A 15,444-nucleotide genomic window follows, 5' to 3' on the forward strand; every position below is an offset into this window, starting at 1 on the left:
TCTCACTTTCTGGAACAGAACCCAGGCGCTCAGGATGATGTGTTTGAATCACAGATTATGTTATTTATTTAGGGTTTTCTTTTAATGTTTTATATATTTTGTTTTTTTATTCTGGTTTGTTGTCTTTTATTCTAACTCAAAACATTGTTCCTGTGTTTACCTTTATTTGGTGTTGAAGGTGGTTATTATTTGCATCCAATGTTATAAAGCACTTTGACCCTATAAAAGACACTTTTATATATTTTTATATAAAGACACTTTTATACTTATATATACAGTATATATAAATTGTATTATTTATTACTACTACTACTACTATTATTATTATAAAATCAGAGTATTTATGTAAATAAACATTGTCATATAGAGATAATTTGTTTTATCTGTGAGAACACTGAGCACATTTTCTGAAATCTGTGCACAGGTTCTTCTGAAGTAGCAGGTTGACTAATCTGAGGACCACACTGCTTGACACACAGTAATAAGCTGTAACAAATAACCTTTATTCACATTATGAAATCACCCACCTGTTACAGGAGAGTTTAGTGGAGTTCACAGATGCTTTTCCTGCAAAAAAAACACCAAGACACCAAATAAATCTAGGAGCAGAAAGCCAAGCCCCTGTTGTATATAAACAAACAGATCAAATGCGCAATTAAAGGTGATCCACAATGATTATATATACAAATTGTTAATGTTAAAATTGGTATAGATTAATTTTTAATAAATGAAACAAAGTGCGGTACAGGTCTTAAAACAAATATATTGATATAACAATAGTAGTATTTAAGTATTAAACTAGATTTATTAGTAACAGAGAAATCAAAGGACAAATTATGATTAAAAGGGATAATATATAAAATCAACAAGAATGTTCAGATTAAGACATTTGTTGCAATGAGTTCTTTATTTTGATAAAAAAAATGTTTGTCAAATTCTCAAATTTATACTTCAGCTTGAATCATTTTCAATTCATTTTTGAGAATGGTTACAAACTCAGAATTAGGTTTATTATACAGAAACCAGTTTTATCATTAACATTTTTAAAATACACTTAATGGTCAATATTTTTAACCATATCATTTACCAAATGAGATATAATCGGCAAAAACTGGTAAGACTAATTTGGCAAACTTTTTTACAGACTTACACAAAATAAACAGAACTGAAGCTGCATGATTTGTTTTAAAACCAATTATTTATCCATGCTCATTTTTGAATACTACAAATTATTGTGAAATTTTGACAATAGACATTTGCAAGTTCCGAGGACAATACTCCTCTGTCAAATATTAACAATTTGCAATTTACCCTACCAAAGTTAGTTCATTATTTAATATTTTTACGTGTTGCACACTAATCTGCTACGCTTTCACAATGTTAACTATTTTTGCACAGTACCACATAAACAGCAAAAATGAAATTCTAATTATCATACATCTGAGGTAAACACTGAACAAAAATCAGTGCAACACAACACATTCAATCCAGCAAATTCAGTGCAATAATATATAAGACTAACACTTGGCAAAATAATGTATAAAAGACAATATAGAATTTTACATTTATAAAGCACAAAAATATTTCTTTGGAGTGTAAACAATTTTCACTTTAGTGGCATTTGCAATTATCGAAACACTATGTTGCACTAACAACTACATAAACCTTTCCCCTCAGAGATGCAGTCATTGTTTAAAATTCAAATAATTAATTTTACACATATATAGTTTTGATTTCTGCAGTTATTTTAAATACATAATGTGTTTTTTATAGTTTTAAGAACAGTTCGGTTAGAGATTCCTGACACTACCTTTTCTGCAACTATGGTGGAAGACAAGAGTGCTAGGACATACACTATTAAAACATAAGGACATGGTCACATTACAAATGTCTTTGCACAGCTGAGTAATACAAACTAGTTGCAACATGTGAAGGAAAAGTTTTTTTCCCCCACAAGTTGCTTGCATATACTATAATGTGAGAATATTAAAAGGGACTAAAAGATTAATAGCTATGTAAATTTGGAAAATTGAAAAAAGCTTACGTTTTACTCTTTTATTAAAATGGCTGATATTCACATAATCTTTCTGGAAATTCAGAATAACTCAATAAAAGTAAACATTTGCTTTTTAAAAAGTAATATGCAAAACAAAAACAATGATATCTATGAAAGTATGTATATAACTGTTTTTAATTAATATATTAATAATCATATGATGTTAATATATTTATGTTAATATATTTCTGAAAAAGAAAGTTAAAAAATAACATTTTTAGCCCTTTTCATAAAGTATGTTTTGTACATAATTTAGATTTGCATCTGTTCATACATATTTCTAATACTTTACAGTATAGAGACGGCTACATTAAAAAAAGAAAAAAAATCACATGCACAACTCATTTTACAGTATAAAAAAAAGCTAAGCTGAAATTGTTTAACACAGTGTTTATACTATAATCAGCAACTGGCATCATTTAACAATTCAACTGAAGAGTGACTTAAGTGGTAGTTTGATTTTTGTTCACCATTTGGACTTGCTCTTGGCAAGCTCCACTGTCTCCATAACCCGTGAGGACCTGTGGCATCTACAGCTCTGTCCATATAGGACTCTGGCACAAGCCATTTCAAAAGTAACAAGAGCAGAAAATCCAGCACTGCAAGAAAGGCAAAAATGCATCCAGCAACAGGACCACAGCTGAACATTAGTCTGTGAAGTCGTTCATCAATAGTGAGGACAACTTCTTTAGCAACTCTGTCGTAAACCTAAAAAAATTAAAAAGATTTTGTCAATTAATATACAGTAATCCCTCCTCCATCGCGGGGGTTGCATTCCAGAGCCACCCGCGAAATAAGAAAATCCGCGAAGTAGAAACCATATGTTTATATGGTTATTTTTATATTGTCATGCTTGGGTCACAGATTTGCGCAGAAACACAGGAGGTTGTAGAGAGACAGGAACGTTATTCAAACACTGCAAACAAACATTTGTCTCTTTTTCAAAAGTTTAAACTGCTCCATGACAAGACAGAGATGACAGTTCTGTCTCACAATTAAAAGAATGCAAACATATCTTCCTCTTCAAAGGAGTGCGCATCAGGAGCACAGACTGTCAGAAAGAGAGAGGAAAGCAAACAAATCAATAGAGCTGTTTGGCTTTTAAGTATGCAAAGCACCGCCGGTACAAAGCTGTTGAAGGCAGCAGCTCACACCCCCTCCATCAGGAGCAGGGAGAGAGAGAGAGAGAGAGAGAGAGAGAGACAGAGAAAAACAAACAGTCAAAAATCAATACGTGCCCTTCGAGCTTTTAAGTATGCGAAGCACCGTGCAGCATGTCGCTTCACGAAGCAGCTGCACAGAAGGTAGCAACGTGAAGATAATCTTTCAGCATGTTTAGACGAGCGTCCGTATCGTCTAGGTGTGCGAACAGCCCCCCTGCTCACACCCCTTTACGTCCGGATCAGAGAAAGTCAGCGCGAGAGAGAGAAAAGTAAGTTGGGTAGCTTCTCAGCCATCTGCCAATAGCGTCCCTTGTATGAAATCAACTGGGCAACCCAACTGAGGAAGCATGTACCAGAAATTAAAAGACCCATTGTCCTCAGAAATCCGCGAACCAGCAAAAAATCTGCGATATATATTTAAATATGCTTACATATAAAATCCGCGACAGAGTGAAGCCGCGAAAGGTGAAGCGCGATATAGCGAGGGATCACTGTACACAGTCCCATACAGATATGGACACATTTGCTGGTAACTCACTACAAGAAAAAAAGAACTAACAATTGTCTCTGAAATAACTTGAAAATGACAACATTCAGTAACAAAAAAAAATCAGACTTTGCTTTAGAGTTTCGATTAAACAGGATATTTCATATAATAACACAAAAATGAAACTGGCATGGACAAAAATGATGGGACCCTTAACCGAATATTTTGTTGCACAATCTGCACACAAGTGACTCCTGTACCTCTCAGTGAGACTTCTTCACCTGTCGACAGGTAATTTGGCCCTGAGCAAACTGCACTAGCTACGTGAGGTTTGAAGGGTGTCTTCTTCAAATTGCATGTTTCAGTTCTTTCCTCATATGCTCAATTATATTCAAATCAGGCCTCACAGATGACCACGTGCATGAATGGCAGTACCACCTAAAAGTCGGGGGGGTTGGGCGCAGTGTGCTAAAAATTGGAATGTGACGTTAGTCTCTGGTTACTATCTACATGTGACAGAAAGCCGCTTTGCGGATCCTACGAGATCGATGTGTGTGCTTCGATGTTTGATGAATGGTTCGATGTGGTGAAGCAAAATGCCAACATACAAATGCATTTGTGGTACTTTTATATTCAAGCATTGCATATTCCCGATCGTAATGACACAATACATTTTAAAAGTCTCACATACCGTCTTCTGTAACGTCTTTTTTGTCTAGGGCTGCCTATGGACCTGACAGCAGTGGCAAACAGCAATAGACCGCCACACAGAACACATTAAATGTAAAATATTCCAATTCTCTGCACATTTACAATCCTAAGATTTATACTTGATATCACTTTCATGATGAAATGCATTGAAGTATGTATGTTACATTTTACAGATAAATCGTTAATTTCGTTTAAATAATGAATACTGTTAATAATTACACTCATGGGAGTGACATGGTGGCATAGCAGTAGCACTGCTGTCTTGCAGGGAGTCACATCGCTGGTATTCTCTGCCTCGAGTTTACATGTTTTCCTGCTGGGTTTCCACAGTGTGCTCCGGTTTCCTTCCAAAGATATGCAGATTTGGTGACACTAAAATGACGCTAGTGTATGCGAGTGCTTGTATTCACCTTGCGATGAGCTGATGCCCGTCCAGGGATTGTTTCAGCCTCGTGCCCAATGCTTGCTGGAATGGACAAATCCCTGGATTGATGGATTTAATCATTAAAACATCCTTTTCAGAGATACTGCGGTATGGTGTCATCGGAATTTAATGGGTGTTCCAGGCAATTCAAAACAAATCTCTTCTCACCGTGATGATATCTCACACTGCCACCTAGTGGATTCCTCCAGATTTCCGTAAATTATGCGTGCAAGTATAAACAGTAAAATGTTTGTGTAGCAGGACTGTCCGCTGCAGCATGCGTCGCGTGAAGTATAAACCCGGCCTTAGTTTGTGTTTCGGTCATTATCCTTGGATCCATAACAGAGAGAAAGCTTTCTGACACTGGGCAGTACATTTCACTCCAGAATATCTAGATAGTCTTGAGATTTCATTGTTCCCTGCACAGACTGAAACCACCCTGAGCCAGACATAGCAAAATACCCCCCAAATTATAATTGAGTCTCCTTCATGTTTCACAGAAGGGTATGGTGTTCTTTTCTTTAAAAGCTTCATTTTTTTGTCTGTGGACATAGAGCTGAAGTCACCGTAACCCTGCTCACACATTCCACTAATTATACAATACGCCTTTCTGTTTATAAAACAGTCAGCAGATTGTTAATGAACCCAAATTTTAATATAATGTATTGCTAAGCATTGGTAGGATAGATTTAACAGAAATATATGGTAAGACATTGTTAATTGATCTTGTATGGTGAGAATAAGTAAACTTTCCTAAGTGTGCAAGCTACAAATTAAACAAATGCACAATATGCAGTCCGTTGTTGTTTCTTAAGTTGTAAAGTGAAACTGGGAGTTTTGCTTTTGAAATGCTCACTTTTGCTTGATCAGTAGTGGCTTTTGTCATTTTTTAAGTAACTGCTTTAAAATATAGCAAGGGAGCCATAGTAGTAATAGTTGCTAGTTATCAGGTGCAAACTCTTTAGTTTATAATTAAGATATTTATGACTGTTGCAATAACAACTTAAATGGACTGTACAAACAAAGGACTAAAATTTGAACTTAATTTTACTGTCTCACTTTTTTCTTCAAAATACATATAGAAGACAGGAACTTTTCAACTAAAAAAAATTAAAATTTGGAAAGTTTAAATACAAATTTATTTTTCTATCAGGAATAAGAAACAAATCATATGCAAATGTGGAGGCTTTAACTTTGTTTCAACGCTCAATCAGGTTACTAATCTTCTTTTTGGCTAGAGTCACTCAAACTGTGTATCACTGACAGAAGTGGTAAAATTGACCAAGTCTGGAAAAAGTTAACAGTATTTGGAGTTGCCAAGTGTCAATACTTACAAGGAAATAATCAATATATACATAGGTCTGGAGTACTTCTACATAGAATGCCAAAATCTAGAAAGCTGGAACAGTATGGAAAAATGTTAATAAAATCAAAAAGGGGCTATTTGTAAATTACGTCTGACTTATATTTAAACAAAAACAGTACACACAGGAGGTTAATTATGCTTTACCTAATCAACTGCACTGTTTTTTGAATATAAATTTATTCAGAAATTGATACCGGCAACATGTTCCAAAAAAGTTGTGACAGGGTAGGTTTTGGACTATTAAATATGTGGATTGAGGCTTGCCAGTTTACCAAAAGATGCATCAGCGAAAATCCAGTACTTTGAAGGACAACATTCTCCAAAACCAAATCAGTAGGATTTTGGGCATTTCACCCTCTAGAGTGCACAATTTAATTAAAAGATTCAGGGAATCCAGTCAAATCTCATTGTGTAAAGGGCAAGGTTGAAAACCACTTCTGAAAACATTTGATCTTCGATCTTTCAGATTCTCTCTTAAAAATCGTTTACATCCACAATGGATATCATGATATTCAGTAATACTGTGGTAAACCTCTGTCAATCAACATCCTTCACAGAAGCATCCACATGAGCGAAGTTAAGACTTTACTAATCAAAGCAGAAGCCATACTTCAACACTGTCTAGAAGTGCCACCATTTTCATTTGTGGTCCGACTCATCATTTCAAATAGTTCTTGAAAAAAACAGTCAATGTGTTCTCTGGGCCAAAGAGGAAAAGGATCATACAAGCTGTTCTCAGCATCAGGTCCAAAAGCCAGCATATGCCATGGTATGGGGGTGGTCAGTGTCCATGGCATGAGTAAATTGCACAACTGTGAGAAATCCATTAATGCAGAAAGATAGGCACACATTTTGCAGCAACATAGGCTGCCATCCAGATGCTGCATTTTCCAAAAGGACAAATTAAAGGTTCATGGCTGTGTAAACAGAGAGTCCACATGCTAGATTAACCTTTATCCGATTGAAAATGTGTGGCAACAAAGGCACAGCTGAAGATATGCATAACAGATGAATGGGGGGGAAACTCCACTTGCTAAACTTAACCAACTTGTGTCTTCAGTGTCCAAACACTTAATGAGCATTACTAAAAAAAATTCGAACGTTAAGAGTCAGTAGACTTTGCGCCCTAGGAACCAAGTTACCCAAACTATTCTATAACATTTCAGTAACTGTTTACCGCTCTTTCTGAACATAATATCAACTGACAAGAAGAATTCATAATTAATTGAAGAATTACGGTATTTGAGGGGTTCCTCTAGAGTGTCTCTTTCTCTTTCATGATTTGGCTCAAAAACTAATCAGAATATTGTCATCTCATAACAAGCTTAAGTTTCAAGTTTGGTATTTTTCCATCCAGTCATTTTAGCTCTAGAGCATCCTCAAGAAACTGTGACACACAGACAGACATATACCTATCATACCATTTTTTGGTATCAGGGACCCTAAAACATTGACATGCGTCGAAAACGGGAGATCGAAATTTTTGACTAATCTAAAGCTTTCGCTCCTCTCCCATAGACAATAGGTTAGGGTGGGGGAGGACGCAAAGCAAAAATTGTGATGTTACACAGTGGTAAACACTTCACTGTCCCAACTTTTTGGAGCGTATTGCACTCATCAGTTTTGACAAGAGGGTACAAAAAAAAAATTTAATTAAATTAACAAGGGTGAAACATAAAATAATGCATTTTTGTAGTGTTTTCAATAGTGTACTGTGAAAAAGAATTTACAAATCCCTCCCTTCTGTTTTAATTTTCATTTTCCATACTTTCATAATATTTTTGGCATTGGGTTGTTGATGACAGACAGAGCTTAGGTCAGCAAAAGAAAGAATAACATTGAAGGAGCATACAAAACAATGACAAGCTAGTACTGTACAGGTGAAGAAATGGCAGACAAACACAAAAGATCCTCTTAAAATATTAGTTATTGAGTGTCTGGGGAATGTTGCAACTAAGCCTTAGTGTTAGTTTAGACTATTTATATAGGTCTCAATGAACTTTTTTTGAAGAAAAACAAAAGAGCAGAAAAAATGAAATATAAAACAATGGGATCTGAGTAGCTCTGGAAATGCTACGACAGAGCCAAATAATATCCACTTTCATGACAGAAAAAGGTAATACTTTTATGCTGAAAATAATTATACACACATGCCTTTTCTGTTCTCTTGGCTACATTCCTCCAAGTGTACAGTGTCTTCACTCTGTTGTGAATGGCAGCAGGTGACAGAAGATTTCCTGCCCTTTCCTTGGCAATCACCATCTCTAGACCTTCACACAAGGATTTAACCGTGGGTTCACAAAGGATAATAAGGTCTTCAGGAAGCACCTCTGGGATGCCACCCACTTTTGTACTAACAACCTGGCAAAAAATACATATGGTTAATTGTGTATTATTAGTAAAGCATAATGATTATTTTGAAATTACAAAGCTAAAAATAAACCCCTTAATAACGAGGGTCTTCACATACAAGTGACCAATGAAAGATTCACAGAGGTAGAGTCAACAGAAAGTGTCAAACGCAATGGGTGATGAATATGTGTAAGGCAAGCCTATTAAAATTAGACCTGCAAATTGAAAATGTCTTGTAGAATGCTGAAAGTTCCTTCAGTGGAAAGGAGTGCGTGTGTGAAAGACTGAAAAGTCCCTATTAGAAATAGCTGGGCTCACCTTTGTGTACCGTGTTGGCCCTGGAACCAGACTAATTTATTGGAGACAATATGTCTACTTTTCAGCTGCAGCTGCCTCATGAGAAGTATCATGGGCTGGTGTGAATGTACACAGAAGCCCCAGGATTCATGCTATGCAGTTGAGAGTTTGACCAGTAGCACAAGACAGCCACTACAAAGTGAACTGCAGAGCAGAAACTGCATTGACTTATGATTGTACGTAGGCATAAAATAAAAACCAATACTGAACTCAAAAGAGAATCACCTACAGACTTAAGAAGCCAACTTAGCAGACCATTTTCTTAGAAAATAGTTGAGACATATGAAGAACTTAACTGATGGAAGAGCCCACCTGATATATATCTTAGTGGTAAACTGTTATTGTATTATGGCAGGGGTCCTCCATCACAGTCTTGTATTTTTTTCCCCATGCATGAGTGAATGTTTCCACTGCAATTACTGCAGTAGACTGGCTAAGAATGACCTATTTCCCTGTCATGAGAACTGAACATTGTACAACAAAACATTTTAATGTGCACACAAGTATTAATACAGGTTTGAATGGCTCCATAAAGTGATAGTTTTCAAGGGGGCGGCACTAACAAAGAGAAGGAATCACATTGCATGACAGTTGCAGTCAAAATATAGAACCTTTTTATTGAACAAATTTTGCAAACAACTTAAAACTATAATTTTGACAACATATTTTCAACCACCCAAAGAGGCATTTAGACTTAGTAAAATATCCAGAGGTGCTTGTCAAACGTTGTACTGCACTGAACATGTCTTAGAAAAGGAATAAAGAGTAAATAGTTTTTGTAAACCAGCTACACTTGGAACTTGGGATCACATATCTGGGATCCAGTGTCTTGATCATAGCCCTGAATCTGCCTTTCTCCACAGTACTTAATGGAACCACGTCTTTGGCTATAGGGATTGTAATGGGATTGGTAATCTCGATCCACGGCTTGCTTTTTTTGTCGTAGGTAGTACCTCTAGCAAACGTGTCTACAAGTGATGTCTGACTCGAGTGTCCTCTAGCTTTTTCAGTTTTACCTGAGGAAGTGGTAGAGGGTGCCAATCTTAGTTCCATACATTCATGGTACTCCAAAGCATGTTTGCAGCTAAGGTGGTGCAGAAAATTGCTTGTGTTGACAACTTTAGCTCGACAGCATTTGCAGTAAATAGTTGTTTGGCCCACATCCAACCTTTTGAAACCGAAGTATCTCCAGACAACAGACACGGCTCCTTTTTTCGGCAAAAGTTCTTCTGTGTCATCATATTCAACTTTATCGTCTGCTACAGCTTCAGTTTCAGAATGTTCTCTGTCCATTTTCACCCCTCAATACCTCCACTAACGCATGTACTCCGTTGCATTCATGTTTAACGGTGTAGCAGTGAAAAAAGTCCCCCCTTAAACAGTTTCCTGCTGCGGCACGTTCTGAACGTTGTTTAGGCTATGTAAACCGGTGTTGCGGTATAAGAAAAATTCCACATTATAACAAAAATAAAAAACGGTTTTCAGTATAAACCGATATACCTCCCAGCACTACTCTCCACATGCCATTTTAGAAGCTTTTTGCTCTTCGCTACTCACGCACACACAGGGAATCGAGGTCAAATCATCAAAGCTAACTTTCCTTCTAGCAAAAGCGTATTGAAAAGTGCTGTAACAACAAGATCACTGATCTCTATCGATCGCTAGCTAGACTGAGAGATCTCACGATATGGGAGTTTCCGGCAACGTATTGTACTGCATCGCTTGGCCCACAGAAATGTTTGCTTGCCACACCAACTTGAAAAGTTATATTTTACACAATTTTATATAAATTATCGTCTCACTTTCGACATCGTAACTTCGAAAAATCTAAGTTGAACTATCGAAAGTAGAGGACTACCTGTACTGACTGATAATAGAGATAACAGAAAACTGATTATACACACATTCATTGTACATTTCTTATTACTGTGGTATGTTTTTACTACCATTACTTAAAATAGTTTATTTTAATAACTATTACATACCTATGGCTGTGTGAGGCCTGTGTCCAACTGGTACTCCATAGCAAGTTTGTGGCTAAGATGCTGCAGCAAATTGCTCGTGTGGCTGCCTTCGGCGACAACTTTAACTCGACAGCATTTGCAGTAAATAGTTGTTTGGTCCACATCCGACCTTTTAAAACAAAAGTATCTCCAGACAACAGACGTGGCTCCTTTTTTCGGCAAAAGTTCTTCTGTGTCATCATGTTCAACTTTATCATCTGCTACAGCTTCAGTTTCTGAATGTTCTCTATTCATTGTCACTGCTCAATACCTCCACTAACGCATGTACTCCATTGCATGCGTGTTTAGCGGTGTAGCAGTGAAAAAGACTCCCCTTTAAACAGTTTCCGAACATTGTTTAGGCTATTTAAACCGGTGTTGCGGTATAAGAAAAATCCATTATCATAACAAAAATTAAAAACGGTTTTCGGTATGAACCAGTATACCTCCCAGCACTAATCTACATATACAAAGTTGAGATCATAATGACTAACAGCATTACAGTCTGATATGGGAAAGGTTACTATGCAGACTGCAAGGTCCTTGAGTGGCTGATTCAAATGGCTCAGTTCATCATTAGGGCAATGTAACAAGCTGATGGCATTCGCTAACGATCTAGTAGGGCATTAAACTTGATCAAGATCCAGTTATAGTTATGTAAGCACCAGCATCATCAATCACCCTGTGCTACTGATTATTCTGAAGCTCATTAATTAGCTTGCGTTAACTGATTGTTAATTACTCTGTCTAACACATGCTATATCTTTATACCTAACATGTGTTTTTACTTTTTACTATGCTTATTGGTATTTCTTGCTACTGTTTATTGTCATTCCTTTGTTTACTAATCTTTGCCTACTGCACTCTGCTTTTGTACTATGAATTGTAGCACTGAACTTTAGATATTAATGATGTGCCTAGAACTACAACAAATACTTTTTTAATTGTACTGTAAGGTATAGTAACAAAAAATTTAAAATAGATATTCATGTAATAGTCATATCACATAAACATCATTCCCATCTGCTAACATGCTCTAATCACCTTCGGCTATATTGTGAATCACTAACTTGCCTGAAGAAGGGACCTGAGTTGCCTCGAAAGCTTGCATACTGTAATCTTTTTAGTTAGCCAATAAAAGGTGTCATTTTGCTTGGCTTTTCTCCTCTACTGAAGTAAAGTGAACAGAATAAGCAATTGCTTAAAGTTCATTGCTTTTTATCAGAACTTTAGACTGCTGCATTTCAAAGTCTGGTATTCTCCACACTATAGATATCAAATATTATTACAATTTCCAAAATGATTATTAAACAGAATGTCTGCTTACAATGAGACCATGCTTTTGTTCACATTTCCATTGACTATTAGTTTGTGGTGTTAAAACAAACAAAACCGCACAAAAAAAATCTTTCAGTTTATGATAGTCATCTTTTGTCTCACGCTAAGTAACTAAATAAAAACACATAACTTAAGTATTTACCATTTAAAAGATTAGTATCTACCAAACAGCTAAAATCTCATATTGCCTAATTTTTATTTCAAGGTGCTTGCTTATTTTTTTATGTCTACTGTAAACTCACCTGCAATCCACAGCTTGCGCCTTCCACAATTGCCATGCAAAAAGCCTCTGTGAGGGATGTATTGAGGAATATGTGGCCCTGCACCAAAACATTTCTCACTTCTCTGTGCTCCAAGGCTCCTAAAAGACGAACTCTACAAAAATAAACAATTTTAAGATTGTTTTTCAAATGTATTTTAAGTTGTTTTTTTTTTTATTAACAGTGCTCATAATGCCATAATAGAAACTGTCATAATAATAAAAAAACACAAAATCCATTTATTAAAATTTTACCGTTCGTGAAGTTGGTATTTTTCTCTGACTTCCTCAATCACAAGGCGTTTAGGTCCTTCTCCACCAATTATAAAATTCAAATCTGGGTGTTTTAGGCAAAGTTTTGGAATTATCCCAGCAAGTAAATCTATACCTTTGAAAATAAATGACAAAAAATGAAGTAATAACTTTATTAAGCTATGCCACAAACAACATAATAACCAATTGCTGGTCACAGATTTTCAAATGGTATATTCTTATACACAACTTTTTACCAAGTCCCTAACCCTCCAACGCATGGTCCATTTAAATATCATTACATTTTATGTAACCGAATAAAGGCACATGGCAGCATTTTTCCAACATACATTGCAATACCTTAAGGTCAAGAAAGTATAATACAAAGGTTGTTAACAAACATTTACCTTTTCTGTACACAAGTCGGCTAATCACTACAATAGTTATTTTCCCATCTTCCCGCCTGGATGGATCAGGAGTGAAGTCAGTTGGATCAACAGCATTAGGAATAACAGAGACGATTTCAGGATTGAGTGCACCTCTCAGGACTGTGTTCTCCTTGCTCGTAAAGGACACACAGATAATATGATTGGTGTCGCAGAGAGAAACCGTCAAAAGTTTATTTGTTAGCACTGAGCTAACATCAGCAAATCCAAAAAGTGAATGGTCTGTGAAAACAGTGTGCAGTCCCATTGTCTTGGCGTGGAACAAAGCATCATGGGCCAGAACTGAAAAAGAGCTATGAGAATGAACAATTGTAATACACTCCCGGACAAAAATGCACCTGAGGAGAGGTAGGCTGTGGAAGATTGTTGTTGCAGTGGACTGGTTGTACATGACCTTCAGAGGCAAATAGTAAACCTTGAGCCCTTTTGTGAGGAAGCGAATGCCTTTCCTGTTACCGTAAGCATGGGTAACAATGATGACTTTGTGTCCTCGTTCAATCAAACACTGGGACAGCTGGTAAATATGGCTTTCTACTCCTCCCATATTTGGGTAGAAGAAATCGGAAACCATGCAAATTTTGTGCTTCTGAGAGATGCAATTGTTTAAAGTGGGTGTAGTCCCATCCAACGTTTTTTGGAGGAGGGTTTTCTTCCGACATTTTTCCTTCTTCTTACCCATACTGTGGATTATATCCAACTGGTCAAAGTTTCTGCCATTCCAAAAATGAAATCTTTGTATACCAACAAAAATGTCCTGTTCTCAAAAGTGCTTAGTATGCACTTCAGTGCCATATATTTAATTATTGCAATAATTCTGAAATAAACTAAACATATACAAAATCTCATAGTCTGTTAATATTCTGATAATAATAATTGACATTCTAATAATCTGCAGTAAATAAATGCTCAATGAATATATCATAGACAATAGTAAATTTCCGTGATTTACCCGACAGCTTTGGGTGTATCATTAATTTGAATAAACTTCTCTAACTGCACAAAAACGACCGTCAAGTAAGCTGCATTTTACTGAACCTACACATCATCGGCCGTACGTTGTCAATCGATCGTTCTATGAAGAAACAGTATAATGTCCATAATTTTAAAATAATTTTAAAAGAAAAACAACTTTCAAATTAATTTCGGTCGCACTCTTCGCTTTATTTTCAATACATAAAATACAACCCTGGCAGAGCTACGATTTTAGTGTGCATAAGGCAGCACGTCGAAATTAAAAAGGCAACGTAAAACAAAAATTCGAATATCCTACGCCTTATAATCTCTCAGAACAATCGCGTTTCCGAAGTCAGCGCACAGATTTTCAAGAAGACAAGTTAAAATAAAACAGTAATACTTAACGCTAATAATTTGCCAAGACACAGCTCATTCAATTCGAAAAGCTCTCCTCCTTCCGGGTTGCTTGTCCTGCGCTTGCGCTTCCGCTTCCGCTAACGAAGTTGTTACTATAGAAACAGAAAGCATGCTCACAGTAATGAACGGCCATGAAGTGATTACGTTTCCTTTTTTACTTTTTCTTTTTTAACATTTCTTAATAGAAATTCAATTCAATATCATTAAAATAATGATTATTTACAATTAGGAGTATACATTTACATGGACAAGTAACGCAATATTAACTCCCTGGTGGTCTAGTGGTTAGGATTCGGCGCTCTCACCGCCGCGGCCCGGGTTCGATTCCCGGTCAGGGAAAGGTAATTTTTCACTTGCTAAATATTGCTTGTATTTAATATTCAGCGTAGAATACCATTAATACACTACTTGCATCAATATGTGAATGTTTGTTATAACAACTTTGAAAAAACATGTCTAACAATTCCTACAGGTTTTTCTATCCAAACAGCTTCATGCTTTGTGTATATCGTCACCCAGGCCAGTCCTATGAAAGAGTAATAAAGTAATCCTTATTGTCAACTCATATACAATATATACTCACGGAGGAAATTATCAGGAACACCTGTTCGTCTTCTTATCTATTAAATTACCTAATTAACCAATCTTACAGCAATGCTACACATAGAATCATGCCGATACAAGTCAGAGGCTTCAGTTAATGTTCACATCAAACACCAGAATGGGTGAAAAAATGTAATCTCTGTGATTTCATTTAATCTCTGTGATTTCGACCATAATGTGATTGTTGTTGCCAGACGAGCTGGCTTGATATATTCAAAGTCAAACTAGGCGAAGTCGGGCTCTCACAACCACACAG

At 36.3% G+C, this 15,444-nt stretch overlaps 1 protein-coding gene and 1 non-coding gene across 2 annotated transcripts; one reads left to right on the forward strand and one right to left on the reverse strand.

Moving 5' to 3' along the window:
* Positions 1-871: 871 nt before the first annotated feature.
* piga (phosphatidylinositol glycan anchor biosynthesis, class A) lies at positions 872-14,644 on the reverse strand. The gene is made up of 5 exons (XM_028799800.2): positions 13,176-14,644; positions 12,772-12,904; positions 12,500-12,632; positions 8,362-8,568; positions 872-2,764 (listed from the first exon to the last, which is right to left on the reverse strand). The coding sequence occupies exons 1-5, from the start codon at positions 13,891-13,893 to the stop codon at positions 2,459-2,461; spliced, it is 1,497 nt and encodes a 498-aa protein (XP_028655633.1). The 5' UTR covers positions 13,894-14,644; the 3' UTR covers positions 872-2,458.
* Positions 14,645-14,852: 208 nt separating this feature from the next.
* Positions 14,853-14,924, forward strand: trnae-cuc (transfer RNA glutamic acid (anticodon CUC)). The gene has a single exon. It is a non-coding gene; the product is annotated as a tRNA-Glu (tRNA).
* The last annotated feature ends 520 nt before the right edge of the window (positions 14,925-15,444 follow it).

Source organism: Erpetoichthys calabaricus, chromosome 4 (assembly GCF_900747795.2).
Source record: "Erpetoichthys calabaricus chromosome 4, fErpCal1.3, whole genome shotgun sequence".
In the NCBI taxonomy this organism is placed as follows: Eukaryota; Metazoa; Chordata; class Cladistia; order Polypteriformes; family Polypteridae; genus Erpetoichthys; species Erpetoichthys calabaricus.